We start from the raw sequence: 27764 nt of genomic DNA, 5'->3' as shown, positions 1-27764 counted from the left end.
TGCTGATGAGAATGGATTAATTACCTGGTTGGTTGGTGGTTGACACTGACTTGGTAGGATAAAACAGAGGCCATTTTCAAGCGATATAGAAGTCCATGATTTTAACTAATGACTTCTGTTTGAAAACCTGTCCAAACTTGTTGGACTGTCAATGCTTGGTCTGTTTAAATTTCCTGCTGCAGAGGTGAGAGTGTTCTATCCATCCACAGATATTTAAAACTATGATCAGGATTGGACATCATAGGCAAGTTTTCATGTCCTAACAGTGATGAACTGCAGAAATTTACAATTGCTGTCCAGGCCTAATTAAAGTGCCATGAATATCTGACTGCAAGATACTGCCAGTGAATGTGCTCAACAGGAGCACGCCTTAAATGTACCTTTGTATTTTCTACAGCCCATGGTCCTCTCCTCCCACATCCACTAAACAACCCCAGGTGCTCCTAAAACAGTCACCTATCTGCAGCAGAACTAGACCCGACAGACAGAACAAAGATGCAGTGTGAAATCTACCCTTCCAGCAACCCCCAATTTAATCCTGGCCTATTCACAATAACCAATTAACCTACTAACCTGTATATCTTTGGGCTGTGGGAGGAAACCGACACGGCCACAGGGAGAATGTACTAACTCTTTACAGGCAGCGGTGGGAATTGAACCTGGGTCACCTGTGCTGAAAAGCATTGTGCTAACCACTGTGCTCGAGCGCAAACCTAGATATGATTATCATTTTCCCTCAACATAAAAAGACCCCCAGATTTTGCTGTGTGCATGTTTTTTTATCTTTTATCTTGGAGAAATAGCCCTGGCCACGACAGTATCAGACATGTACTAAACCTGTTACAGCACAACCCCAGCACCTCAGCTCAACTATATTGTTTCCCAGGCCCTTCTCACTACTCACCTTGTTTTCAATGATCAACACACTAACACAATCCCAACACATCACAGCTGATCACTAGTCTCAGCTCCATCTTACAGCACCTTCCCACAATCTTTTGATGTATTAAAATCTATTGTTTATATTTAATGTGTTGGCACATGGCCAAGTGGTTAAGGCATTCATCTAGTTATCTGAAGGTTGCTGGTTCGAGCCTTGGCTGAGGCTTGTGTGTGTGTGTCCTTGAGCAAGGCACTTAACCACACATTGCTCTACGACGACACCGGTGCCAAGCTGTATGGGTCCTAATGCCCTTCCCTTGGACAACATTGGTGGCGTGGAGAGGGGAGACTTGCAGCTGGGGCAACTGCCGGTCAGGCTTGCGCCCTTCCAAGGTGCAAATCCATGGTCTATTGAGACTAACGGAGGCCTACACTATTTAATAAACAGAATAATAAATTCCTAGAGATTCATTATGTTCCAATTGTCTACCCCTATTCTACACTCAAGTCAGAGAAAACCACATTCCAGCAAAAATCACATCAAGTCCTATTACTTTCAATGAGATCTCCCATTCCCGAACTCTAGGGAACACAAACCCACTCTCCTCACAAGACAAAACTTGCTAGCTCTGGAGAGAGCCCAGTCAATCTGCCTGCACTCCTTTCAAACTTAGGGAGGCCAAATCTCTACAATACACCAGGTGAGGGCTGAAGGCAAAACCCATAGTCACTGAAAATTGAAATTAAAAAAAAAATCAGAAAATGCAGAAGAATTCAGGGCAGGTGGTATCCGTTGAATGAAAAAGTTGCAATTTCTGATCTAAGACCTTTCATCATTTACAAAGGGTAGAAGTCAGGAGGGCCTGCAGAACCATTGGTGTTGGCATCAACCTTGCATCCCGATTACAACATGGTCTATCTCCCTTCTAGCCATATATTTGCTTAGTAACTGGCCTATTCAAAAGACATTGGTGGATAAACATTGGTCGATTGCCAAGGCAGAACTCAACTGGATGAATGACAGTTCAAAACACATTTCACTTATAGGAAGCCTTAGCGTAGACAAACAAAATACTTCAAAAGTACTGGTTATTCAATTTTTTTTATTTTGGATTTATAAAATTCCAGTGTCATCCATATCTCCTGTACATTTGCATATCTCCATTCAGAGTTAAGGCCAATGGGTCTTACATGGAAACTGCTTGTTCTTTGTATTGCATCAACATGGAAGACTTGAACAAGTGGGAGCAGTGAAAACAGGCCCGTTTCTCAAATCCTTCATATCAACAAGACAGGGATCAATAGAGGGGAAGAACTGGGGCAATGGAACATCAATTGTTTGAACAAATGGACAAAGCAAAAATAGACACAGCAGCAAATGTTTGGACATAGACTTTGAAAGTACACCAAATCCACATTGTGCTGTCAGGCTGACAGTACTGGCCGAGTTGTATTCCAGAGAACATGGCACCAAATACACAACCTGGCATTTAAAATCCCATGTTTGAAAAGGGGCAGCCTTTACCATTGTTCTCAGCCTGTGCCAGGGAATTACACAGAAGCCCTGAGAAGATTAGCATGTTTCAAAGGAAAACAACTTTCCTTTAACCCTAGGTAGTAGAAATGAAAAAACAGATCTACAAATTTAAAATCTAACAAGATTTGCACTTGCACAACTAAGGAATCTGTTAGTCTCACCTTAGGTTCAATGTGCCAGTAAAGAGATCTTGACAAAAGACAAAAGGGAGGGTGGGGAAGAGCAGCAAGTTTCTATACAAAAGGAGCCACTAAACTAATACATTACTTTCTGTGATACCAATTACTGCCTTGCCTCCAGGCAGAATCAGACAATGGGCCGCAGCAAAACAGAGGCTGAATTTTCCTCTCCCAGCATTATGACAGGAATGTTTTACAAACTAGAAAACTTTCAATTAAAACAACCACCAGGAAATTAGCAAACTCCAAAAGAGGACACTTTCAAAAATCTACAGATTTGGAAGCAATATTCAGAACCAAATAGTTAATCACAAGAGCAACTCCAAGGCAGGATTTCTCTTGCGGGTGACATGGTGAACAGTAGCCTGAAAACAGTCTAATAACAAAACCGGTTCAACTCTCCCGGCTGAAAGTCCTGATGCAAAAGCCTCCGTCACAGTGAAACGAGATGCTGGGAGCTGGGAATCAATTATAATTGAGAGAAATATATTAAAAAATACAGATGACCTAATTTCCAATACCTTAGTGTTTTAAGTTTTCTTAAACCTCATTTTAGATATCAGCAAGTTCAGTTTCTTAACTGACCTCACATGAAAACTATACCCACCCTTGTTCATGGAACAAGGACCCCAGTCAACAAGTCCATCTTTAATGTTGATGGACAAATCCCCTAAGCTATGAAATATCCATTGCACAACCTGTGGTTTTCTCTCCCCTCCCTAACAGCATACCCCACCAAACTGTGATTCAGTTTGGTAAACCCTTTTCCATGGCAGACCAGCCAGTGTTAACCAGACTGCACAAGTTACAATGAACAAAACTCCAGCGCAGGCGATCCACCAACTTGACAGTGTTGGCTTTGAATCTGTAGTGTTGCGGAAAGGAGTGAGGGAGGAAATTCCCCGTTTTTGTTAACCAAATTGGGCCATCCACACCTGCACGAGGAAACCAATTCAACTTTAGATGCAGTATCTCTTTTGTGATATTGTTGTATCCAAATGCAAGTGGCAGACCTGGTCTATTCTGCTGTGAGAATGCACATTTACCCTCCCCAAGGTCTTTGGAACAATTAAGCTGACTGGCCCAAAGTCAACATACGAGATATGTATAATATTTACACACAAACACAGAAGTCTAATAATTTTGTGTCTTTTCTATACATGAAAACCGTACAGAAATACTAAGCCAAGCAAGGGAGGCAAAAACATGTTCATTCTAATTTGTTGTGTTTACTTCACAGAACCTAATTTTTTTTTATACAAGGAAGATATACATTACAAGGAGCAAACTTGGGGAGAGAACCCAACCCTCCAGAATAGATATCTGAGGATTCACCCTTTATGTTAGTTCAATCATGACTCCAGCTTTGAACAATTTGCAAACAGCAAGTTAACTGAGTCTTTGGCAGTGGGATAGTTGAAGTGATTTAATTTGGCTTTTTCTTTCCTGATCATTTTTTAAAATTCCCCTTCAGGACTCATCTGCTTCTAACCCTCAAGTTCCATTTAACACTGTGCTCATGAGTTTATTCAACCCATCAAATTTTTGGACAAAGCAATATCACAGTGTGGATAACAGCCTTCTCCCAAGGATGAGAGGAAGCCACAAAGAGACCATGAACTTTAAAAGTGGTCTTGTAAAAGTTGCTTTAGGATATCTGATAGATCGGTATAGAGAAGGCCAATACAGGTTTTGGGTTTTAACCATTATTTCTGAGTACTACATTGCTAGAACTACAGGCACATCCCAAGCACAGGTGTAACAACAGACTTGAGGCTCCAAAGCCACAGGCAGTGAAGAATTAAAGTGACTGCACTCCAAGGGAGGCAAAGGCAGGGGAAAGGAGACTACAACCCACCCAGCCTTTGCTTCAAATCCCTGCAAAATGTCAATTCAACTCAAATAAAGTGGGGAGCGAGACGTATGCCGAGTGCAGAGATGCAGTTGAGGCTGCTGAGTGTGAGAAACCACATCGAAAGTCAGCACCAGGCAGTTCCAATCCAGTTGTGCGTGTCAGGGCATGTGGAATGCTGTTGGGGGGGTGGGGGGGGGGGGGAAATGAGCCACCATTACACAAATATAAATGAGGCTCACAGGTCTGACCTTTAATCATGCTACTTGTGTTTTTTTTGGAAAACGTGTGACACAGGAAGTAGTTTTGGCTATATTAATTACTTGCTAGGCTGCTGAATTGGAATTAAACAGGAAGCACATCTTGGTAGCCCAGCTGTATGGAGTTGGGAAGAAGGGGGGAGAAAACAACTTCCTCCCAACTCAGAATCTTTTCGGTCCCCATGGTGAAGTCTTTGGAGCAACCGGAGCACCAAAACTTGGAAAATCTTCAGAGCTACTCATATCTGGAGCCTAGAGAGGGGAATACAAGTGATATAGTAAATTTTCAAAAAATTGAACAACATTTCCACGAACAAAGCTAATGACACGAGTTCAGAGTACAGACATCTCCTTGGACAGGACATACTGAACCTTTCATTTCAAAGGCTTAGATTTTCTGCCCTGCTTTAAAACCTGGCTCAGATAAAGATGAGAGGTGACTCACATTGCATGCTGTGGAACTGAACAGAAGATGTCAGTTTATTGGAAGCACAGCACAGAGCACTGCAGTTAACCCAGCTCCAGAACAGGTGTTCACCCTGGCTCCTGCTTCTTACTGTGACATGTGGCTTCCCAGAAGGTGGGTGCTAATGTGCAGGATTGACAGGTGGAGTGAGATGCCTGCGAGCCACAAAAACCTCCTGCAGGTCTGGGACAGGAAGGAAACCGAGGAGGAACGCTAGCACTTGGGCACAAACAGGATGTACTTCATGTCAGAGTTGTACAGCAAAGAAACAGGCCCTTCAGCCCAAGCTAACCAAGATGCCCCATCCTTTCTCCTCTTCGACCCCTTACTTATCTAACCAAGACTCCCCCATAATTTGTGGCAACTTTCTTTACAGTCCATTTGCAAATTTACTAACCGTGCCTTGTACATTCTTATCTGCATTGTTGATACAGATGGCAAGAATGAGCCCAACATCAAACCCTGAGACACACCACTAGACACAGGCCACCAGCCCGTGAAACAAACTACTACCTCTGCTTTCTGCCTCAAATTAATTGTGTATTCTATTAGCCAGCTCTCCCTGGATCCCATGCGATCTAACTTTCCAGAGCAGCCTACCAGGTGGAACCTTCAAACAAAGCCCTTATAAACTAACAGTCCAATAATTTTCTGTTGTGTGAACAGATTTGTCGTGCTTGAACTAACATGCAGACAAGAGTATCACAAATGAAGAGTCAAAAGAAAAAAAAATTATAGAAAGCACCCCCTAGAAAGTTATTGAAATTTTTTCTGCGGGTGTCAAATCTCGACATTCATCTATCCCAGAAGGATTGTGGAGCCTAGATTACTTTGAAGCAGGTACTTTAGAAAAAGGACCACAGAGAAGCAGCAGAAGAGTGAAGGACTAGGTCAGTTCAGTATTGATCACATTGAAAGGACGGACAGGTTTGAGGGGCAAAATGATTCTTTCAAGGCAGCACTCTCAGGTTAGAGGTCAACCACAGAATGACGTGCCATCAGAGAGTGTGCACCAAGGCTGACGCTACACTCCCCTCAAGCTCCCCCATGAGGCCGTCCTCCTACACGGACCAACCCGGACCAAGATCACAAAAGAGCTGCCAACGTTCTTTACCTTTTCCGTGCTGCTAGTCCATGGGGCATCTCTGACCACAAAGCCCCTAGAGGAGGTCTTTGGTTCATCCACGCGAGATGCTGGCTTCATATAAGCCTGCAATGCCTCATTCTCAACGACATCTGACATCTGCGGAGAGAACATTTCAGAAGTCAAAACCTGCAGATGCCAGAAACACACAAGAAATGAAAGAAAGTGCTGGAAATATTTAATGGTTAATCCTGCTTCCCTTTTAGCTTGACCTACCTAGTGTTTACAATATTTTCTGTTTCCCTTTAAGAACACAGCAAGTGAACATCTGAATGGCAAATCCCTTCAATCAGACAGCAACTGCTGACTAACTGACATTGGTTAAAAAATTTTTAAAAAGCAGCCTTACAAATAATACTAGAACTTAACAACTTAATCCACTTAGCATGGCTCGGGGCTGCAGCAAGACTGCTTTCCACTTGCCTTATCCCATTGACACAGACCTCAATTTAGCAGGCAATCTATATAATTCATAACCAGTCCACTTATCCTTGAGCTATTGGATTACAAAGTTATTTTAATACGGCAAAAATGTCCCATAGAAACATTTCATACAAGCAGATACAAGCAAAATTTGACACTGAATGATGTTATTAAGTGCTCAGTCAAGAAGGGTCTAAATGGAGGGAATCATTATACAACATAATATTACAGCACAGTATAGGCCCTTCAGCCCATAATGTGATGCTGACCTTTTAACCTATTCAAGATCAATTTAACCCTTCCCTCCTACAACCCTTCCTTTTCTCCATCATCCATAAATGTTCCGAATTCATCTTCCTCTACCACTACCCCTGGCAGGATGTTCCACTCACCCACCAGTTTGTGTACAAAAACTTACCTCTGACATCTTAAAATCATGTCTCCTCAAATTAACCATTTCCACCCTGGGGAAAAGTCTGAATACCCACTCAATCCAAGCCTCTTACCACCTTATACACCTCTTTTAAGTCACCTCTCATCCTCCTTCACTCCAAAGAAAAAACCCTCAGCTTGCCCAACCTATCCTCATAGGATGCACTCTCTAATCCAGGCAGCATCCTGGTAAACCTCTCTAAAGTGTCCACATTCTTCTCATTATGAATTGAACACAATATTCCAAGTATGATCTAAACATTCTCACGGCTTTTTAAACAAGCCTTTAACTGTTTTGGTCTAAATTTTGAATATTTGGAATTTCCTTCAAGCTTGGGACGCAAAACAGTTAAAGACTTGTTCTAGGATCTAGGCACTAAGTCTGGCTTCTATACCTTAGAAGAGTAATTAAAACCTCCACTGTTTACAAAAACGAGGGTACTGTGTGTATTCATAGACTGACAAGTGCTCTTACATATTCCTCCTCCAGATTTAAGAGATGGTCAATAGCCTCATCCACGTTCTCAGGAAGACCAGTCACAGTGACACGGTCCAGGTCCTCTGCCCCAGACTGAGGGAAACGGATGTCAACCTGCAGAAGTACATGACATTTACTTACAAAGTTCAAGCAGGAACAATCCTGGTGAAGCTGCAAGTGAAGTTTAAAGGGCAAAGAGCATTCGTACAGAATGAAACCAAGTTTTAAGCAGATAGAGATTCTGCTGCCAGTTTCCCAATGGTCTATTTCCCTCAAGGGCCCATATAACCTCCATCCAATTTGTAAATTTCCTGATCTTCATTCAATACCCCTCTTCCCCAACTATCCCATTATTCTATTACTGCATTGTACAAGAATACCCACCTTCCCAGGGGTCTTCAACTGGGTGCCTGTGATCTCAGAGTAACACCAAGCTAGATCATCAATTGTTAACATGACCAGACCAGGTCTGGGTAACTTGGAAATTAATTTTCAGCTAAACCTAGAGGTACTCAATATTTAAAAGGCAACTAGTTTCTTTTGGTACATGAGCTCAATAATTTTAAATGAAAATTTGTGTTGTAATGTACTGGTAGAAAATAATCAATACTAGTTTCTTACCCGCTATTCTAGAACCTATTTTATTTTCTCACAATACCTGGTTCAAAGCAGGTTCTGCTTGGCGTTCCCCTGTGCTTTCATTCTTGATCTCTCAGGCACCCCCTCACTACTGCCCTTTACTCTGGCACAAAAGCATCGGATGTTGGACACAAAAAGAGCATCTCACCTTGTAGTCCTCCATGATCTTGCGGATGGCTTTCCCACGAGCACCAATAATACGAGCGTGAACTTTGTGGTTGAGAGTAATATCCTCAGAAATCATTTCCTCCAGCTCACAAACTATTTTCATGATGGCTTCCTTTGCAGCTGCTGCGTTTTTCTCGTAGCCAGTGATCGTTATCTGATCCTGAAGCAGAGGAATGGACCCAGGTTAGATGGAATAGACTGGCTTTGTTTGTGCATTGCCGCAAAGCAGGTTGCCTTGGCTAACACTGTCACCACAAAGGTTTCTGACAGAGGGTACCTTCAGAGAGCTGTAGTACCCAACCTCAGCAAGAGAATAGACAATAGGTGCAGGAGTAGGCCATTCGGCCCTTCTAGCCAGCACCGCAATTCACTGTGATCATGGCTGATCTTACACAATCAGTACCCCGTTCCTGCCCTCTCCCCATATCCCTTGACCCCGCTATCTATAAGAGCTCTATCTAACTCTCTCTTGAATGCATCCAGAGACTTGGCCTCCACAGCCTTCTGGGGCAGAGCATTCCACATAACCACCACTCCCTGGGTGAAAAAGTTTTTCCGCATCTCTGTTCTAATTGGCCTACCCCTTATTCTTAAACTGTGGCCTCTAGTTCTGGACTCACCCATCAGCGGGAACATGCTTCCTGCCTCCAGTGTGTCCAATCCCTTAATAATCTTATATGTTTCAATCAGATCCCCTCTCATCCTTCTAAATTCCAGTGTATACAAGCCCAGTCGCTCCAATCTTTCAACATATGACAGTCCCGCCATTCCGGGAATTAACCTTGTGAACCTATGCTGCACTCCCTCAATAGCAAGAAAGTCCTTCCTCAAAATTGGAGACCAAAACTGCACACAATACTCCAGGTGGGGTCTCACCAGGGCCCTGTACAGCTGCAGGACCTCTTTACTCCTATACTCAATTCCTCTTGTTATAAAGGCCAGCATGCCATTAGCTTTCTTCACTGCCTGCTGTACCTGCATGCTTGCTTTCATTGACTGATGTACTAGAACACCTAGATCTCGTTGTACTTCCCCTTTTCCTAACTTGACTCCATTTAGATAGTAATCTGCCTTCCTGTTCTTGCCACCAAAGTGGATAACCTCACATTTATCCACATTAAACTGCATCTGCCATACATTTGCTCACTCACCTAGCCTGTCCAAGTCACCCTGCATTCTCATAACATCCTCCTGACATTTCACACTGCCACCCAGCTTTGTGTCATCAGCAAATTTGCTAATGTTACTTTTAATCCCTTCATCTAAATCATTAATGTACATTGTAAATAGCTGTGGTCCCAGCACCAAACCTTGCGGTACCCCACTGGTCACAGCCTGCCATTCCTAAAGGGACCCGTTAATCACTACTCTTTGTTTCCTGTCAGCCAGCCAATTTTCAATCCATGTCAGTACTCTGCCCCCAATACCATGTGCCCTAATTTTGCCCACTAATCTCCTATGTGGGACTTTATCAAAAGCTTTCAGGAAGTCCAGGTACACTACATCCACTGGCTCTCCCTTGTCCATTTTCATAGTTACATCCTCAAAAAACTCCAGAAGATTAGTCAAGCATGATTTTCCCTTCATAAATCCATGCTGACTCGGACTGATCCTTCTACTGCTATCCAAATGTGTCATAATTTCATCTTTTATAATTGACTCCAGCATCTTTCCCACCACTGACGTCAGGCTAACCGGTCTATAATTCCCTGTTTTCTCCCTCCCTCCTTTCTTGAAAAGTGGAACAACATTAGCCACCCTCCAGTCAGCAGGAACTGTTCCTGAATCTACAGAACATTGGAAAATGATTACCAATGCCTCCATGATTTCTAGAGCCACCTCTTTAAGTACCCTGTGATGCAGACCATCAGGTCCCAGGGACTTATCAGCCTTCAGACTCAACAGTCTATCCAACACCGTTTCTTGCCTAATATAAATTTCCTTCAGTTCATCCTTCACCCTAGTTCCTTTGACCACTATTACATCTGGGAGATTGTTTGTGTCTTCCCTAGTGAAGACAGATCCAAAGTACTTGTTCAACTCATCTGCCATTTCCTTGTTCCCCATAATAAATTCACCCATTTCTGTCTTCAATGGTCCAATTTTGGTCTTAACTATTTTTTTGCTATTCACATACCTAAAGAAGCGAAACTACATGTGCTAGCAAAAACAAGAAGCGGAAAATACTGGAAATACTAAGCAGGTTAAAAGCAACTGTGGGAAGAGAAAGTTAACATTTAGGTCAAACACACCTTGTGACTACCAGACTACCAAAAGCTAAGGCATTTCCAGCATTGCATTTTTGCACTAAAACAGGCAGAAATGGGCCATCACACTCTGCCCCACATTAATATCAAAGAAAAAATTAGTATGTAGGTTCAAAACAACACATCAACCCCATATACATGGTACACAAATCTCCAACCTTGGGTGTATGCTTCCATTTCTTTCTTCATTTACTGACCCAACTTCTTCAAATGCACACAGTTGGCCTCCAGTCCAGGAAAATGTCACCCATCATCCGAGTGGCAACACTTACCTCAAGGTAAAAGACCACGATGTTCTGCACACCAGCTCTACTTCGCCATTCAAACATAGCGGATCCCATTCTCCTACCTTTGACCTTTAACCCCCTAACCCCCCCTCCCCCATATCTTACCAATCCAAAAACCTCCCTGCCTAAAATACACGTATTGACTTGAAGGTACTAATTTAGGATCAGGAAGACCCTGTACCTGATTTTCATCATTCTTGTCAGGGAACTGCACATTCACATCATGATCAATGCGAATCTGGGTAATAACTGCACCCTTCCTTCCGATAATCTTTGGGTGATAGCGTGGGTCCACAGAGATTGTCAACTTGAAACTCCTCAGAGCCTTTGAGGGTGGCAAGAGAGAAAGGAGAACAAGTCAGGCAAACTTACAACTTAGGTAGACAATCCTACACAGTGACACTGGACGCCCACAGAACCAGCACAGCTCCATCTCCACAAGCCAACTTCAATCCAGGACCAGCATCTACAACTGCTATTTCAAAGAGCAGCCAACTGTTTGAGGAAGTGTGCACACTTCCGATCAGGAGGTAGTAATTTTCCTCAATTTACTAGGAACAAGCCTAATGATACCCATACAGGCAAACTATCCATTTAAAAATAATAGGGCCTGGAGTAACTACACCACAAAGTTAGTTTTATTAAGATGCCACGCACTTGGACGCAACGGTCACTCTGGACCCAAAGGTGTATTTGTTCATCTTATATGCCTTTTTAAAAAATATAAACAAGTCACTGCTAGATACCAAGAACATCATGGAGTGCAGGACTATCCCATCAGCGAGCTGCTCAGTGGTGATGGAGCTGAACTTTGTGGACTTCCTGTGTACTATTATGCCATGTTGGTGTGAGTGATTGTCTTGGATGTTTTTGTTGGGATTGCAAGACCCTGTTGGACACTGCAGTATATTGCAAGTCCGGTTCAACTGGGAGGGAGCTGCATTGCCTCAACTGCAGGAAGGACCAGGCTGAAGCTGCGGTCTCAGCTGTTGGAGCCACCCAGGAGAGGAGACACTGAGCTGATGTGGAAGAGCCCCTGGAGCATGCTGGAATCCGTACTGGGTTGGGGGTTAGCCTGTCCTGTTCGTGCTGCCCTCTGGTGTTCACTCAGTGGAAGAACAAGCTGGACCAGGACTATAGTCATGACACTCAGGGACTTGGGCTATATTATTTTATCTTTTTTCCTTTATAACTGTATATTTTTTTGAAATAGTAACCATGTGCTAGTTGTACTGTGTGCTGTTGGTAATGTATGTTGCACCTGGTCCCAGAGGAATGCTGTTTCGTTTGGTTATATTCATGTATGGTTGAATGATAATTAAACTTTGAACTTAAAAGTGTACATCAACTTTCAATGCCCTGAATAAGTTCTGCTTGAACTACTTCAACCCCAGTATCAAAGATAAACTGAATCTTAATAGTTCCTGCCCCAGCCAAGTACAATTCACAGCCACAAAATTCTCAGGTCATCTCCAAAATACTGCTCACGTTAGTTTTACAAACCTACTGTTTCAGTGAAATCTCAGGATAATCAAGATCCTATTGAAGTTGTGCGCAATTCACCCCACCATTGTAATCTATAACAAACCATGCCAGGTTATCTGGATTACATGAAGGGCACTGGTTTAGGCTGGACAATGGCAACTTTAGATAATGCTAGTTTACCCTGGACGATCTCTAATTCAGACATCCTGAAGTGGATCAATTGTCTGGCATTCAAACCAGCTTACCCGGTCCTCCTGCTCCATCTGTAGCTCCTTCACACGGTCATTTAGCCCCTCTCGAGCTCGTTCCAAGTGAGAAGCCAGCCCAGTGATTTTAATTATATCAGACTGGTCCTCAGGAGGAGGAACAGCAATGTTCACCTGAATTTAAAGAAAAAAAGTTGACAAATTTAACCAAAAAAGTCTGCTCACTGAACTTAAAAATGGAGGGGGCATTTCGTTTAGTGCAATGGAGGTGCTATCAGTTCATTCTAAACAAAGATTGACTGACCTTGGGGAGGAGCTACCACTGTCAACATAAAAATACGAGATAATAGCAGTCATTAATACCAATGACGACCAGATCTTCTTGAACCATTTCAAAATAAGTTAACAATTGGCCCTTTGTATGTAGGTGGTGAAATCAAAGGTGACGAGAATGTGGAAAAAATACTTTTTTTAAAAAAAAAATGTATTAATGAAGATGGCAGACACAGGCCTTACAGCCTACTGAACATGTATCTCTACAACTTGTGCAAACTACTGCAGAGAGGCATTGGTTTGGAAGGGAGTAACTAGAGAAAATGGGATGTTTTGAACTACCACAGCAAGCAGTATGGAAACAAGTGGCTGGCAGAGCACTCATGAGGGAGAACAAATGTAGGGTGGGGCAGCTTTATTAGTAATTACTCTGCAAGTAGTAAATGGTAATACTTTCAGACTAACAGGGATCAGAGGAGACCAAAACTGGATATGAAACTTCACATTCTTACCTCATACTCCTCCATCATCTTGCGTATGCCACTTCCCTTTTGACCAATGATGTAACGATGCAAATCAAAGGGCACCTCTACTTCAATAGTGACAGGAACCAGTGCCTAAAATAATCAAAGGAGAGCCTCAAGCCTGAAGTCTACAGCTAGAAATTGCTATTGGTGTCAACAGAAAAATGCACATTCACTAACTGTTTCTAAAACACATAACTTTCCCAAAAATACACCTGATTCTACAAGTGGATCACCTCTGGTTTCAAAGGCACTTCAACTTTGCTTCAAGCTAAAACCAATTTGGATCAAAGAGGACTGGGCAGAACAATAGCACTGGCTCACAGCTTCAACACGTTCAATCCTCATCTCAGATCTTTACGAGTTTGCACATTTTCCCTTTTCCTTGTGACTGATTTCCTTCAAGGTGATCTGCTCTCCTCCCACATCCTGCAAGCATGCAGGTTGGTAGGTTAATTGGCTGTTAATCTGCCCCTATTGGGTAGGTAAGTGGTAGAAACTGTTGATAAGAATATTGGGGGGGGGGTATAAAAGATTAAAGTAGGAGTCTGAGGTTACATCCACACTAGACCGGATAATTTTGAAAACGCCAGTTTCGCGTAAAAATGATAAGTGTCCACACTATGCGTTTTAAAAAATATCTCCATCCACATTGAAATGGAGATTTCATTAAATCGCCTCCAAATGTGCATGCGCAGGACACATCTACCAAAAACAAGCAACATGCTTGGTGTTGAATCTCTCTGTGAAAGACGGTGCGTGTTTGTTCAGTTACAGACTAGAAAAACTTAAACGACGGACAGCTGTTGGCTCTCGCGCAGGAAGATTTAAAAGTAGAAAACAAATACTGAAGCGTATGGAGGCAACCGACGGGGAGTTCACGGACTGTATGACCTGACTGACGACGAACATTTAAAAACTGACCAACTCTGTTCCACTAATAAAGCACCTTGTTAAATGTGTAAAACATGTCTGCATCAGTAGTATCTTGCATTTCCATACAATGTTCCATACAAATTAGGCTGTTACACATCTATTGTCAGAGAAGTACTTGCATAAATAGGTAAACCACCTTCATACAAGCAAGGACAGAAAACAGGGCAAAGTGAGTATACTTATTTATTCAGTAAGTTATGGGTCAAAGTATTTGGTGAGTACATTTCCAACTCTTCCGGCTTCAGTCTTGTTGCCATCTGTTCTGAAATTGTTAGGTTGTGTTCAAGAAAACAATGAAATGGCGCACTGCCATCTGACAGCGTTTTCAAAAATACCCACCCTGGAAAGCGTTTCTGAAAAGCTCCGGTTTTGGGGGACGAAAACGCCGTTTTGTGTGGACGGAGGGTAAAAACGAAGAGAAAAAGCTTCGGTTACAGATTTATCTGGCGTAGTGTGGATGACTGACCATCAGCACAGGCTGAAGGATCATTTATATTCTGTACTGTATGAACAGGCTCATTCACCCATATTGATGGGGTCATTGAGAGAAGAAAAGTGGAATTGGTGCAAATGGATGCTTGGTGGTTAGCACAAATTCAGAGTGGGCCAAAGATCTCTGTTTGTGCTGCACAGCTTGTTAAATCTGTGAATTGGGTCCTTCAACCACCAATTCTGATCCCTCTTTCACAGAAGACCTGATGTTTTCTTATGGTTTAATGCTATCATTGTAGCTCACATCACATCCCCCCACTTTCCTTCCCAACTTACCAGCAAAGCATCTCTGGCTGCCTCACACCGTTCCTTCCGCCCAGAAATTAGAATGATGTCGTTTTTCCGGGGCACGGAGGGAGTAAGCTCTTTAACTTCACCATCAGTCTCTCCATTCTCATGAACTTGCTGCTCAGCTACTGTGAGAAAGGAGAAAGAAGAATGTCTGTCAAAGACATGTGAGCTACCTTGGGAAGATGATTAGGTAGGTGTTTAAACAGAGCCACTTGGACAGTTGGCCAAAGTTTTGGCTTTGAGGCAACTTGAAGGGTTTCAATGCAAAGTATTTCATTGGTTACTGTCACGATAGAAGTGAGAAGAGGAAGCACAAAGACCATTATCTGGAGGATCACAAGATCCCAGATGGGTTGAACTTGGAGAAAGAGTGGGCAAGGTTACAGAAGATAGTATAAACACTTCAATTTTTAAAGTACCAGGAACAAGCATGCTGTCGATAGGTGAAGATGACTTTGTTTTACATGAATAGATTTCAGTGAATGGAAAGGAGGAGGAAATGTAGGAGTAGTGGTAAACAAAAGTGAACTGAATGCTCTTTAGCAATATGACAGCCACAAAGTTATAACAAGTAGTACCCACCTTCCAAGATCTACTCCTAAGAACTGCATTTCACTGCAAGCAGAACTTGAGGATTGTTACCCCACCTCACTTGTGTTTTAAAAATTACAGATCCAAGATGAAAAAAGCTCAGTACTACCAAGGGTCCTCCAAAATAATACATGCATTATGGACAACTAGCCCTCAACATACCTTCACATGTCCAATTTTGGAAAACAAGGTCTGAAACAATTTGTTAAATAGAACCCAATGGTTACAAAGCTCTGCAGATTTGTATTAAACTTCCCATCTGTAGAGGAAATGCATGAGCCAACTGTTAATACTAATGTGTCAAAAGCCATACAATGTGCAGAACATGAGAGCTGGACATCAAGGGCATGTCACTGAGCAGGTTGTGACAAAACTAATTTACTCATTATGGGGCATTTATGTGTGAAAATATTAGCTTGTCTTGGTCTTCAAGGACTTATTTTTGTGCTATTTTGTAAGAATGTCCAATCTTGGCACCAATATTTCTTCTCCACTATACAAACACCAAGCATACTAGCTAAGGGGTGTACAAAATATAGGGCATCCCAAGTTACAAACGGGTTCTATTTTTTTTTAAAAAAAAAGACCTCCCCAAGATGACTTTGTCCATGTTGGAAATACACAAAAGACACTTGACATAGTAACTGTACCCCCAAAGTACTGAAATGAAAGGCAAAAGATAAAAGAGCAATTACAAAAAGCGAGAGACCGGAACTAGTTCTGCTGTTCATAGGAATGAACGTACTTACACACAGACTTTCAGTTTACAATTTGGGCAGCTTATTCATCCACAAGTCAGACAAGTTGGACTGAATGGGATTTGTTATTCACTTTTAAAGCTAGAAATCTTCAATTACCAGGAAAACTCTAATAATCTGTCATCCACCTATACAGCAACTCCAACTGTTCGCCTTCCTTTAAACTCAACAAGGTCTCATTTCACCACGGCACTTTAATCTCACTGGGAAGTTATAATACTGTGAGGCATCAACAAGAGTGAAATCAAAGTGTGTTGGTATATGAATTGGAACAACATACCTGCATGTCTCTCATCATAGTTCAAAGTGTGCCAGAGTCAGATTTGTGGCAGGATGCTTGTTAAGGTTAAATGTGGTTCTGTTAATTATTATTGCCCACAACATACCTGGGGTCTCCTCACGTTCGGGGAATTTAATCTGCACATTGTGGTCCTTGGTAATCTGCTGCACCTTCAACCCTTTGGCACCCATCACCACCCGGTGGAACTTCTGAGGAATTACGCACTCAATGGTTACCTGAGCTTCCTACATTAAAACAAGTACAAGTCACCCGGAGAAAATACATTCTTTAAAAAAATGTCAACACAAATAAAAACCCTAAGGGGAGGTGTTGGAGGCAGGTGAATCTCTGGAAAAGGTGAGATGGATAACATCTGAAAGGCTGGTGAACCAGAGGGTGATGGGAGCCACTAGATCAGCCATTTCCTTCTTCTCATGTAATGAAGCAAAGAAAGATGGGAAGCCAAAAGAAAAAGATTTGAGAAGAAGTTTGGAAGTCATGGAAGTACCAAAACAAGCACTGATTCATAATCAGCCACTTCATTAAGAGTGGCTGTGTGTATGAATGAAATGCACAGGCTGAGATGGTGCTTGGTCTGAGGACCAGCACAAGGACATCGCTAAGTTTTTAATTGCATGGGTCCCCAATAACAGATTTCTAGTCAGTTATATTCATTAGAGGAAAAAAAACATTGATAATGAAATGAATCAGGTTGGTCTCATGCTTGACCACAACACACACTGATAAAAATCAGATCTGAAGCAGCTCTACATCACACAGCTGCAAAACTAAATGCCCAGCAAACCGGTGTGGTTTTGCCCATTTGCATTCTGGGAAAGCACCCTTGAGTTGTACTGAGTAACTTCCCGTTCATCTGGAGTCTCCAGAAAATGATGACTTAATGGCTCTATAAACCATGTATTCAACACAGCAGAGAGGGTCAGTTTTTCTTAACACACATTGAGTTACTGTGGAGGAAGGTCCTCTCCTGTTCAATTCCAAAACATCTCTTAATAAAATCTACAGCTTGGTCTGAGCATCTAAACAATTTGCTATCTACCAATTTCATGTACTCCGCTCAGGTACCAAATGATTACATTGCTACAGAAGAGGATATTGCACAAATCTACAGCCAGGACTAGAATAATGTTCAATTGCCTCATACCAGATCTTCAATAATCTCCTGCATGCGTTTCTTAGCGGCCTCGACACAATCTTTGGCCCCCTTCAGTGTCACTTTGTCACTCTGGGTTCCAGTACGAGGAAAGCTGACCATCACACCACCATACTCATCCGCAATATCCCGCAAAACCTGCCCACGGCGAATCACAAAATACCGGTGGTGTTTGGGGTCAACAATCATTTCGTCTTCTACAACTTCTTCCTGAAAAAGAAAACAATAGTGAGGAGCCTCAGCTCCTATGACCAACAGACAGGCCAAATTTTGCTGCAATCTGCGACAAGCTTAAGAAGCAGTAAATTTCAGTTTTGAAATACGCATTACAAAAACAGGTGAAAAAACGGACAAAACATTTACATTTGGATTCACATCACTCCAGACTGTAGATAAATTCAACATAGTCTTGCATTCAATCGGTATTTGAACAATGCAGACAAGTCAATGCTGTTCAGCTTTGTTAAGGCACTGAAGCTTCCTTCCCATTATTCTTACAAGGCTTCTCCGTACTCTGTACTTTCCCTTTTCTCACAGGGTGGGAGCTTCTCCCTTTCCAATGCCCAAGCAGGCTCACTCAATAGCTCAGTGGCGTAAACCCAGCATTTTGTAGACCGAGAGTCAAGAGCTCAGAAGCCCCAGATTTAATATTAAAATTGGCTTCAGCAATCATGGGCTAATCCACGGAATCAAAATCTCATCTGAGAAGGTGGTGGAAGAACAGGCCCTAGCAGAGATGGTCCGTAACCCAGCTTCCACAGTCAAGTATCACAACCAGAAAATGATCACTTTGATTGACTATTGTTTTGATCCTAATAGACACCAGCTCACTCGTGTACATGTCACTGAATGAAACTGCAATTATTTATATAAGGCAACAAACCGTACCAGGCTTTTAATGAGAACTTCCAGTTCCTTTTGAGCGTCTTTGACAGCTTCCTCAGTCCCAACAATAGTGATTAGCTCTTGCTCCTTGTCATCTGCCATAGGGAATATGATCCGAGCTCCTGTGTTATCCCGCACCTTACGGATGTTGGCTCCACCCCGTCCAATTAGAAACTTGTGGTACTCTGGCTTGGCTCGCAGCTCACAGGTATAATTCTTGATTTGCTGTGCATAAGATGCATAAAGTTAGAAGAGTGTGCTGAAAGTCGACCTGAGAGCAAAAAAAAACAGGAGGAGCAGGAAGAGAGTGCTTCAAAGTGTGTGGAATAAATTAATGGGAGCAGTTTGCTCCCTCTTATTTAGCATATAATGATGAGATAGGATCAAGTTTAACATCTCATCTAAAGGTTAACAGATATAACCATGTACAGTCCTGCATTCTCAACCAAGTTTGAGGGGCCAAAGTTCAAGTGGTATTTAGCAGACAACCTTCTGTCTGAGCACTGGATGGGAACTGCTGCTCCTCGCAGGAGGGGGAAAACACAAAACTCACAAGATTTTTCTCCCTTCGACAACACACTTCAGTAGCCAGATCTACAAAAAGGCTCCAACAGTCACTGAGTTACCTTCTCCTCAGCCAGGTGAATGAGCTGCTTCTTGGCCTTGTCAACCTCCTCGGTAGGGCCTCTGATGGTTACTGTGTCACTCCCTGAACCTTCAGTGGGAAAGTGGATGTGTACACCTCCACACTCCTCCATGATGGAGCGGACAAAACGGCCCTTTGCACCAATCAGGGAATTGTGGAGTTTAGCCGGAATGCAAACTTCGACTTCAGTGATGTTCGCCTGGAAGGAGAAATACCCATTAACAAAATAGGGGAAAACCTGATGGGTTGAATTCTTCTGCAAACAGGGATGTTAATGCTGCAGAGTGAATTTCATAGCCAATAATTGCCTGCATTCTAATCGAGGAGTCTTGCCACTTCATCACCTTGGAATACTTCATTGCTCATTGACCTTCGTGGAGCAACTTATCTTTCAAAACACGTGAACAGTTTCTACAGCCGGTCTGAGGTAGAATTTACGTGTGGGAATGCAAGGAAAATTCTGAAGAGCCATTAGTTCTGCGCTCATCAAAAGAACCAGTGTCCAACCTGGTACTTATAAAGTCTCCTGACCATGGACTTCAATGTGGAGTTGGCACATTCTCTCTGTGGCAACTTGGGCCGGCAAGTTGATTAGCTACTGCAAATTGCCCAAGTACGTGGAGAACATTTACATGAATTGTGGTGGGGATTTGGAGAAAAAGGAAGGGGAAAGAATAAAAAGGATGCTTGATGGCCAGGACAAACAGAACTGAAAAGCTAGTTCCTATGCTGTACAACATCAAATTCTATTACAACAATAGCTTGAATATAATTTTTCCTCCAGGTCGGAAAGTAGTACAATATTTTCCGATCTTTCAACTCCATCCCTTCCAACAGCCCAAGTAAAATGACAAAATGAATAGTGGACAGGAACCTACTGCTTCAAACAGCTTAGTAAAATTAGATGCTATAGGGCAGCAGAAGTCATGAAGACTATACAGGAAGAGTATCTAAAACTCCTCTCCAAGAACCTTAATTTGCAGACTAACTGGAAGTGACCCCTACCAGTTCCTTCTGGATAGCCAGAATCCTGGAACGAGCTGCTTCACAATTGGATTTCTTTCCTGTGATAACGATCATCTCAGAGTTGCTGTTCTCTGCTGGCAGATCAATCTTTGTAGTAGTTTCTTCACGAATCTGGAAATAATTCAAGGAAAAGAATCTGTATTACACTGACAGATGCCATCGTCATTTTGAGTTGGTGACATGAAAGTTAGTAGCTGTTATCATGGATGGGGGGGGGGGGGGCGTCACAAATTATAATTAGCTAAATGTCAGTCTTTACCAGATACTTAAGCACGTTCATAAAAATAAATCCAGAGAAAAAAAGATTTGCAGCCCCAATTCCTTGAAACCTTTGATATATGGATTATACGCTAATGTTAAGATTTTTTTTAAAAATTCACTTGTTGCCAAGGCAGAGATGTTAATAATTCTTACTTCCAAAAGACAGTAATAGGAAATATCTGGCTCTAGACCCACCAAAAAGGAACATTACTCAACAATAAGCCTTCAACAAATGCAAGAACTCATCCTTTTCTGCAAATGAATCACATTGTGTGACACTGAACGCTACTGAAGATCTCTTTTCTTGGATTGTTCAACATCAGTCACTTAAGTACTTTTCAAGTAAGTGTGAAGAGGTGGAAATCTATAGAATATTAAACTGGAAAGAGAATTAAATAGCAGCTTATGTAAATGGTACTTGCATGGGCTACAAAACCATTGATCCTTTCATATGCCAAACTACCCCAGATCAGTCTGTCAGGATAGGAGACAATGAACTTACAGTCTGATTCGAGGGTCTGAGGTGGCTGACAAAGCCAATATTGGACCCACATGCACCTTCTTCCATAGAGCAGAAGGTGTAGGACAACAGGATGGGTGGGTGGGTAGCAAGATAGTAGGCTTCTTTTACTGCTTAAACTGGACTTTATATTTCCCACCTGGACTAGAAATTCCTTCATTCCGCTCATGAGCCAGTTCTTCACAAGCCACCCCACCTCCAAACTCCAAGGAGACTTAAGAATATTTAACTCCTCCTCCTCAGCCAACCTGGGTAATCGCTACATGACCAAGCTTAGTTTTGGGGAAATCTGAGATACTGGACACGTAAACAAAGAGCTGCCACAACCAAGTGAAATCAGAATGTTAAATGGCAAAGAACATCAGTGTGGGTAGTTACACTTGTTAGTCCATTCAGAAAATAGCAAAGGCAGAGATGACAGATACAGTAAATTACAATCAGCAGACAAGTGAAGTGGAGGTGGAGAGGAAGCTAGACAATTCAATTAAAAGGCAAAAATCATCACTCCAATCAAGAATGCTATACAAATATGAAATAATTAGTTACAAAATGTTCACTTTGTCAGCAGCAGCCTCCAAAAGACAAATGAGGATATCCAAAACATGGCCACATATCCAAAAACAGTAGCAATAATATTCTTCTCCACTAAGGTTATAAGTAGCCCAGGGAAATGAACTGAATAATAACAAGTAGCCCAGGGAAATGAACTGAATAATAACAAAAATATTTCACTGAAGCACCAGACACAGAAGGCTAATATTGTACTCAACTTCAGGAAATCTTAATATTTCTGTCTGCTGTGTCACCATCAAGAACTTTGCCAAACAAATCCAAAATAGGATGTACATCAGGGAAGAACTAGCATAAATCAAATATTTATTCCATACCAGCACCACAAACATTGCCTGTTCAAACCCATGTCTCTTCTCTTCCCACACAAGAGATGCAACTTTTACCCCTTTATCTCCATTTCCATCATCCTATGGCCCATATACCCCTGCCAGAACAAATGACAATCTACTTGCACTGTCGAAAGCTAAGTTCATTAACTTCTAAATATCTGGTCACTTCCAATGCTCTCTTATGCATTTGCAAACAGATCAAAGGTTGGGGGGGGGGTAGGGAGGGAGGGGACAAGCTGGCAGATGATAAGTAGACCAGGTGTGGGGAGAAGTTGGTGGGTAGGAGAGGGTCAATTCTTCCCCTCTCCATCTGATTCCTGAATGGACATTGAACACACACACACACTGTAATTGATTTATTTTTCTATAATATCATGTATTGCATTGTACTGCTGCCACTAAGTTAACAAACTTAACATATGCCAGTGATGCCAAACCAAATTCTGGTGTGAGATGTTGGGAGGTAGGAGACACACCTCCTAGTTTCTCATATAATACCCCTTGTCCATTCACCTGGTTAACTATCACCTGCTAGCTTGTACTTCGCTTTACTCTGGTTTCTGCCACCTTCTTTCCAGTCCAGACGAAGGGTCTCAGCCCAAAAAGCCGACTGCCCATTTCCCTGCAAAGATGCTGCCTGACCTGCTGAGTTCCTCCAGCATTTCTGAGCTGCTAATGCTGATGAGAGTGTGAGAAAAGTTGGCTTCCGGTAGCTATAGCAAGCATTTCTACCGTGCGACTGGTCATTAACCAGGCTTCATAAGCATAGCATCCACTGCACTGTCATAATGACAGAACAATCCAAACACAAATCTTGGATTTTTCTATCATGCCTAATTAGGTACACTGTCCACTCACCAGGGCCTTTATCTAGCAATAACAACACAGTGGAAAGATTCCATAGGAATGTTGCAAAGTAAACAGACATGGAACCTTTGTGCTAAAAATTCAAGTACTACATACACAGGAATCTGACAAGGAAAAAGCAAATTGATTTACTAGTTACAGATTGCTCAAAATGATATTGAACTAAATGTATAGGCAGTGACTGAGGCTCTTAAGTATCAATGCAATACCTGCAGTTATGCTGATAGAGTGGTAATACAGTATGGAAACAGACCCTTTGGCCTAACGTCCACTTGTGGGATATTCTGTTTTCAATATACTTGGTCTACAATTCCCTCTACTTCTAACATTTTGAATGAATAAAAAGGTGTGGGTATGAAATAAGTTAATGAGAACAATCCCAATGTTCATCATTAGGTAATATATTTAATCAGCTCTTCCTGGCCGTGCATATTGTTCCAAGAGCAGTGAATACCCAACTTAGAAAATCAGTAAATAAGCAATGTCAGCAAGTTCATACCTTCTTGATATTTGCTCCTCCCTTCCCAATGATGTTTTTGTGGAACTGCTTGAAAATAGGCACAGAGACTGAATAACTATTTTCCACCTAAATTGAAAGGCAAATACAAATCACAGTGTTAATATGAAGGTATTGCCCTACTGCTCCCAACCCACAATTTTAACTAACAATACACCTGTAGCTTCCCCTCAACATAAATGAAAGTATTTAATTTTAAAAGCCACAGCATCCAATAGGATACAGCTAGGAATAGCCAGAGTTCTATTTTTTTTAAACTGCCAGTCACAAGACTGATGGCTCAGTTACTTTCCTGCAATATTTGTAGATTTACAGCAAATACATTGTGATTAGTCATCTACTTCAGCACACAATTCTGATGAAGTAACGAAAAAAATCATACTAAACTCACCCACCTTTATCCCAACCCAAGAGCTGCAGAACAGAATGTCCATTTCAATATCTAACTTTGTGTAAACCCAAGTTTTATCACTGCACTTTGCATTACAGAAATGACATCATTTCCTACATGTTCTTCTTACTCTTAAAACTCATTTGGTTCAAGCCAGCACTTACAAGTTCAGCTACAATTTTGTTCAGAAACTTGGCACACTTCTCCACTTCATTTTTGGGACCACGCAGCTGCACTATATCACTCTTTTGATTCGGATCTGGGAAATTAATTATGACCTGAAAAAGTTTGGGATACATACAGTTCAAGTTAAAAGTTTGTCATCTGACTGCAATTACATGCACAACCAAATAAAACAACGTTCCTCCGGACCACAGTGCATCCACATAACGCACACAAACCAAAATATTATACCAAAAGTTAAAAATACAATTCAAAATTCATGTAGCAAAGCGCAGCACTGGCAAACAGTTTGCTGTCCCAGTGACAAGACCTCTGTGGTAACAGGGTTTTCATTAGTCTCCCAGCGTGAGGGAAGAAGCTGTTCCCCATTCTGCCAGCCTTAGCCCTGATGCTTCTGTACCTCCACAGTTAACATAGGAATTTTAACAAGAGGAAAGGAAGTGGACACGTCATGAGAGAGGGAAAAAAGAAAAAGCTTCTGCCAGCATTGATTACTTCAGGGAACTTGTCACGGATCTCCTTGACCTTCTCCCCCTTCTGGCCAATGATTGTACGGTGGAAACGATGCTCGATGATCAAATCCTTGGTGCGCTCATTTTCCTGTGGATCAATAAAGCAATCAGAAATCAATTGCTGCATTCAATTGTACTTAAAGCTGGAAGAAAAAAAACCTAGTTACATGATTGGCACTTGCCAATGTAGATTTGATGGCTGCTCCGAGCTGGAGCTGTAAAATAAAATGGATTCTATGTTCCCCATCCCAAATCAAGTGTTAAAATTATTTCTTGTTCCAACTATATGGAAGCTAGCATAAGAAATCAACATTTTAATGCTTTACCCATACTGACCAAAATAGAGGCAACTTTAGTTACCTTGTAGGAATCTAGAACATGCAAAGTGTACCAAGAATTCCCAATTCTCAGCAAGCACAACCTTTCAAGTTATTTTAAAAACTATTTGTGTATAGTCATACTCATCTTAATTGCATTCAAAACTCTCAACAATTTCTCCAGTCAGTAAAGGCACAGAGGCTTTCAGAATTTGATCTAGTCAAGTTTTAAATGCAAGAGCTCTTAGCCAGGTTAATAAAAATTCATCTTTAATAGCCTTAGCAACTCTATAGACCTGCAAAATAATTTCTTTAAAGCCAGAGCTCTGTCCAAATAACACATGCACATCAACCACCATTAGAAGAGGGTGGGTTAGATGCAATTTACCATCATGCAACATTTCACATATAGGAAGCTTGCAACTTTGTTTTATCAGAACTCGATGCTGAAAAAAGAGCCATCATTAACCACATGGAGCCAGCAGAACTGAGATTATACTTTTAATAGTCAGTCCAAAGCACATCTTTTCATTCTCCACTGCTCACCATTCTGGATGCAAGTTCCAACAGCTCTTTCTTAGCATCTTGAACCCCTTGTGGATCACCTTCAATTCGGATCAAGTTGCTTTTCTCGTTATCAGGAGGGATTCGCACCAAGACCTTGTACTGGTCCTTGATGCGATTTACTTGAAAAGAAAGCCCAAAGAGAACAATTACAGAGTGTAGGTCCACATAATAGCAGTTTGATTAAAGCTCAGGTCATATTTAGTGTTATAATGAGAGGTAATAACTTATTGTCAGACTGAAATTCTCCTTCAGTTTTCTCAGACCTGGTTTTCAGTTGTGAGGAGAACACACACCAGGAATTGCAATCAGACACCGGCATTCAAATATTGTAAAGCCAGGGGCAAACAGTTAATTGTTTATCCAACCTGCCACGTCAAGTCTGCATATTTTCTCTTCTGTACTGTGCGCAGTTCCAGTGCAGTTTTCCCCCTTGCTGATTTATCCTCTACACCAAAAACACAAAATTTCTTCAGGCTACTTGCTTTTACAAATTTCTAGACTACCACTTCGGGTCAGACATGCCAGTCTGTCTAGCTTTCCCTCCCCCACCCATTTTCTCTCACATACACCTGTGGATCAAGAGGAAATCTCACCAGATGTGGACGAATACAACTCCTTAACATAACTGAAGCACAAAGTGCCAATTAGAGATAATTATAATTTAAGACAATCCACTAAGCACTTCCTGATATTCATTTTCATCTATTTTAATGTAATTTGAACAAGAATTGTTCACTTTTGCATCTGGATACTTACTGTTTGTTCCATTCTTTCCAATTAGATGACGGTGAAATTTGGGATCAATTGTCAACTCAGTGTAGTCCATACGATTAACCTGAAATTTATAATAAGCCAAATGTTAAGACAATGGGGTTGTGTTAATTGGCCTGGATCAATCCAGATACCCATGTCTTTCAGTAATTTGCATCATTGTAGGCAAGTTCAGAGAAATTTGCAATTTGTTTGTCCCAGCCAAGTCATTTAACTTGGTAGGTGTCTCCTACCGTAGATTTGCAATTCAAAGGAAGCATTGTCTTACTTCAACATGTTGGGTTGACAATGTCATTGTAATTATTGAAACATCTAACGGCACATAAAAAAATGTGATGTACTTCTGAGTTTGAGAGACTCTACCATGAGTCTCTCCAAAAGAATGCATGTTTGTTATGAGAATAAAGACTTCTTTAGTGTCTCTCCGGTGATTTCAATCACAGTCCCAACACTGGCATTGGAGAGAGTCCAGAAGAGGTTCATGAGAATTATTCCAGAGTTAACATATGAGGAGCATTCCATGGCTCTGGGCCTATATTCACTGGACTTTAGAATGGATGGGCAGGGGTGTGAAGGATGTCATTGAAATCTATTGAATACTGAAAGGCCTACATAGAGTTGACATGGAGAGAATGTTTCATATTGTGGGGAGTCTAGGGCTAGAGAGCACAGCCTCAGAATACAAGGACATCTCTTTAGAGCAGAGATGAGGAATTTCATTAGCCAGAGGGTGGTGAATCTGTGGAATTCATTGCCCTAGACACCGTAGAGGCCTCGTCATTGGGTATATTTAAAGCAGATGTTAATGATTTGCAAGGGCATTAAAAGGTTAGAGAAGGCAGGAGAATGGGGTTGATAGGGAAAATGGATCAGCCACGATGAAATGGTGGAGAAAACTAAATGGGCTGAATGGCATAATTCTGTCCCATGTCATACAACATCAAATGCAATTGTATCGCAAGCTACAAAATTAAAGCCGTAGAAGCACATCTACAGACTTGTCCACACTGCAAAACCTCACGCGACATTCGTTAAACCAACAAGTCAGTAAAGTCACCCTACCATTCTAAACTTATTCTTCAGGTGTTACTGCAGAAGCAGATATATCCACTCCTGAAGTCATAGATGAATTGAAAGATGTTAGGGCAGAGGACTGAAAGTTAGAGGGCAATGTCTGAGTGTCGAGACAATTTGGCTTAGCCACCAATAGTCAGTTCTCTAGATGCTAGTTAACTTCGGAATAATTTCCACTAGGGCTGTTTAATGATACACTTGGGCAAATGTTGCAAGCAGCCAATTTCCTGATTCTTTGTCATGTGTAGAGACAAGTCCCTATGGAACCCAAGTGGAGTAATAGTGAACAATTGCACTTGGC

General features: G+C 41.7%; 1 protein-coding gene across 2 annotated transcripts in view; it reads right to left on the bottom strand.

The window, feature by feature from the left end:
- Positions 1–1965: 1965 nt before the first annotated feature.
- Positions 1966–27764, bottom strand: part of hdlbpa (high density lipoprotein binding protein a) — a 52196-nt gene continuing 26397 nt past the window's right edge. The window contains exons 11-28 of one of the 2 annotated variants that reach the window (XM_073040588.1): positions 26375–26453; positions 25598–25737; positions 24718–24822; positions 24204–24317; positions 23631–23717; positions 20561–20692; positions 19536–19754; positions 18913–19134; positions 18016–18234; positions 16957–17095; positions 15207–15346; positions 13491–13595; positions 12745–12879; positions 11196–11339; positions 8441–8620; positions 7651–7767; positions 6291–6419; positions 1966–4962 (exon numbers count right to left, since the gene is read on the bottom strand). In XM_073040588.1, coding sequence (XP_072896689.1) covers positions 4873–4962; positions 6291–6419; positions 7651–7767; positions 8441–8620; positions 11196–11339; positions 12745–12879; positions 13491–13595; positions 15207–15346; positions 16957–17095; positions 18016–18234; positions 18913–19134; positions 19536–19754; positions 20561–20692; positions 23631–23717; positions 24204–24317; positions 24718–24822; positions 25598–25737; positions 26375–26453 — 2496 coding nt within the window. In that variant the 3' untranslated portion in view covers positions 1966–4872. The remainder of the gene's footprint in view (positions 4963–6290; positions 6420–7650; positions 7768–8440; positions 8621–11195; positions 11340–12744; positions 12880–13490; positions 13596–15206; positions 15347–16956; positions 17096–18015; positions 18235–18912; positions 19135–19535; positions 19755–20560; positions 20693–23630; positions 23718–24203; positions 24318–24717; positions 24823–25597; positions 25738–26374; positions 26454–27764) is intronic. The other variant, XM_073040589.1, reaches the window with a different exon arrangement.

Source organism: Hemitrygon akajei, chromosome 3, assembly GCF_048418815.1.
Source record: "Hemitrygon akajei chromosome 3, sHemAka1.3, whole genome shotgun sequence".
Classification (NCBI taxonomy): domain Eukaryota; kingdom Metazoa; phylum Chordata; class Chondrichthyes; order Myliobatiformes; family Dasyatidae; genus Hemitrygon; species Hemitrygon akajei.
Note: the sequence above shows the minus strand (reverse complement) of the source record. Positions and strands in the feature narration are given on the sequence as shown.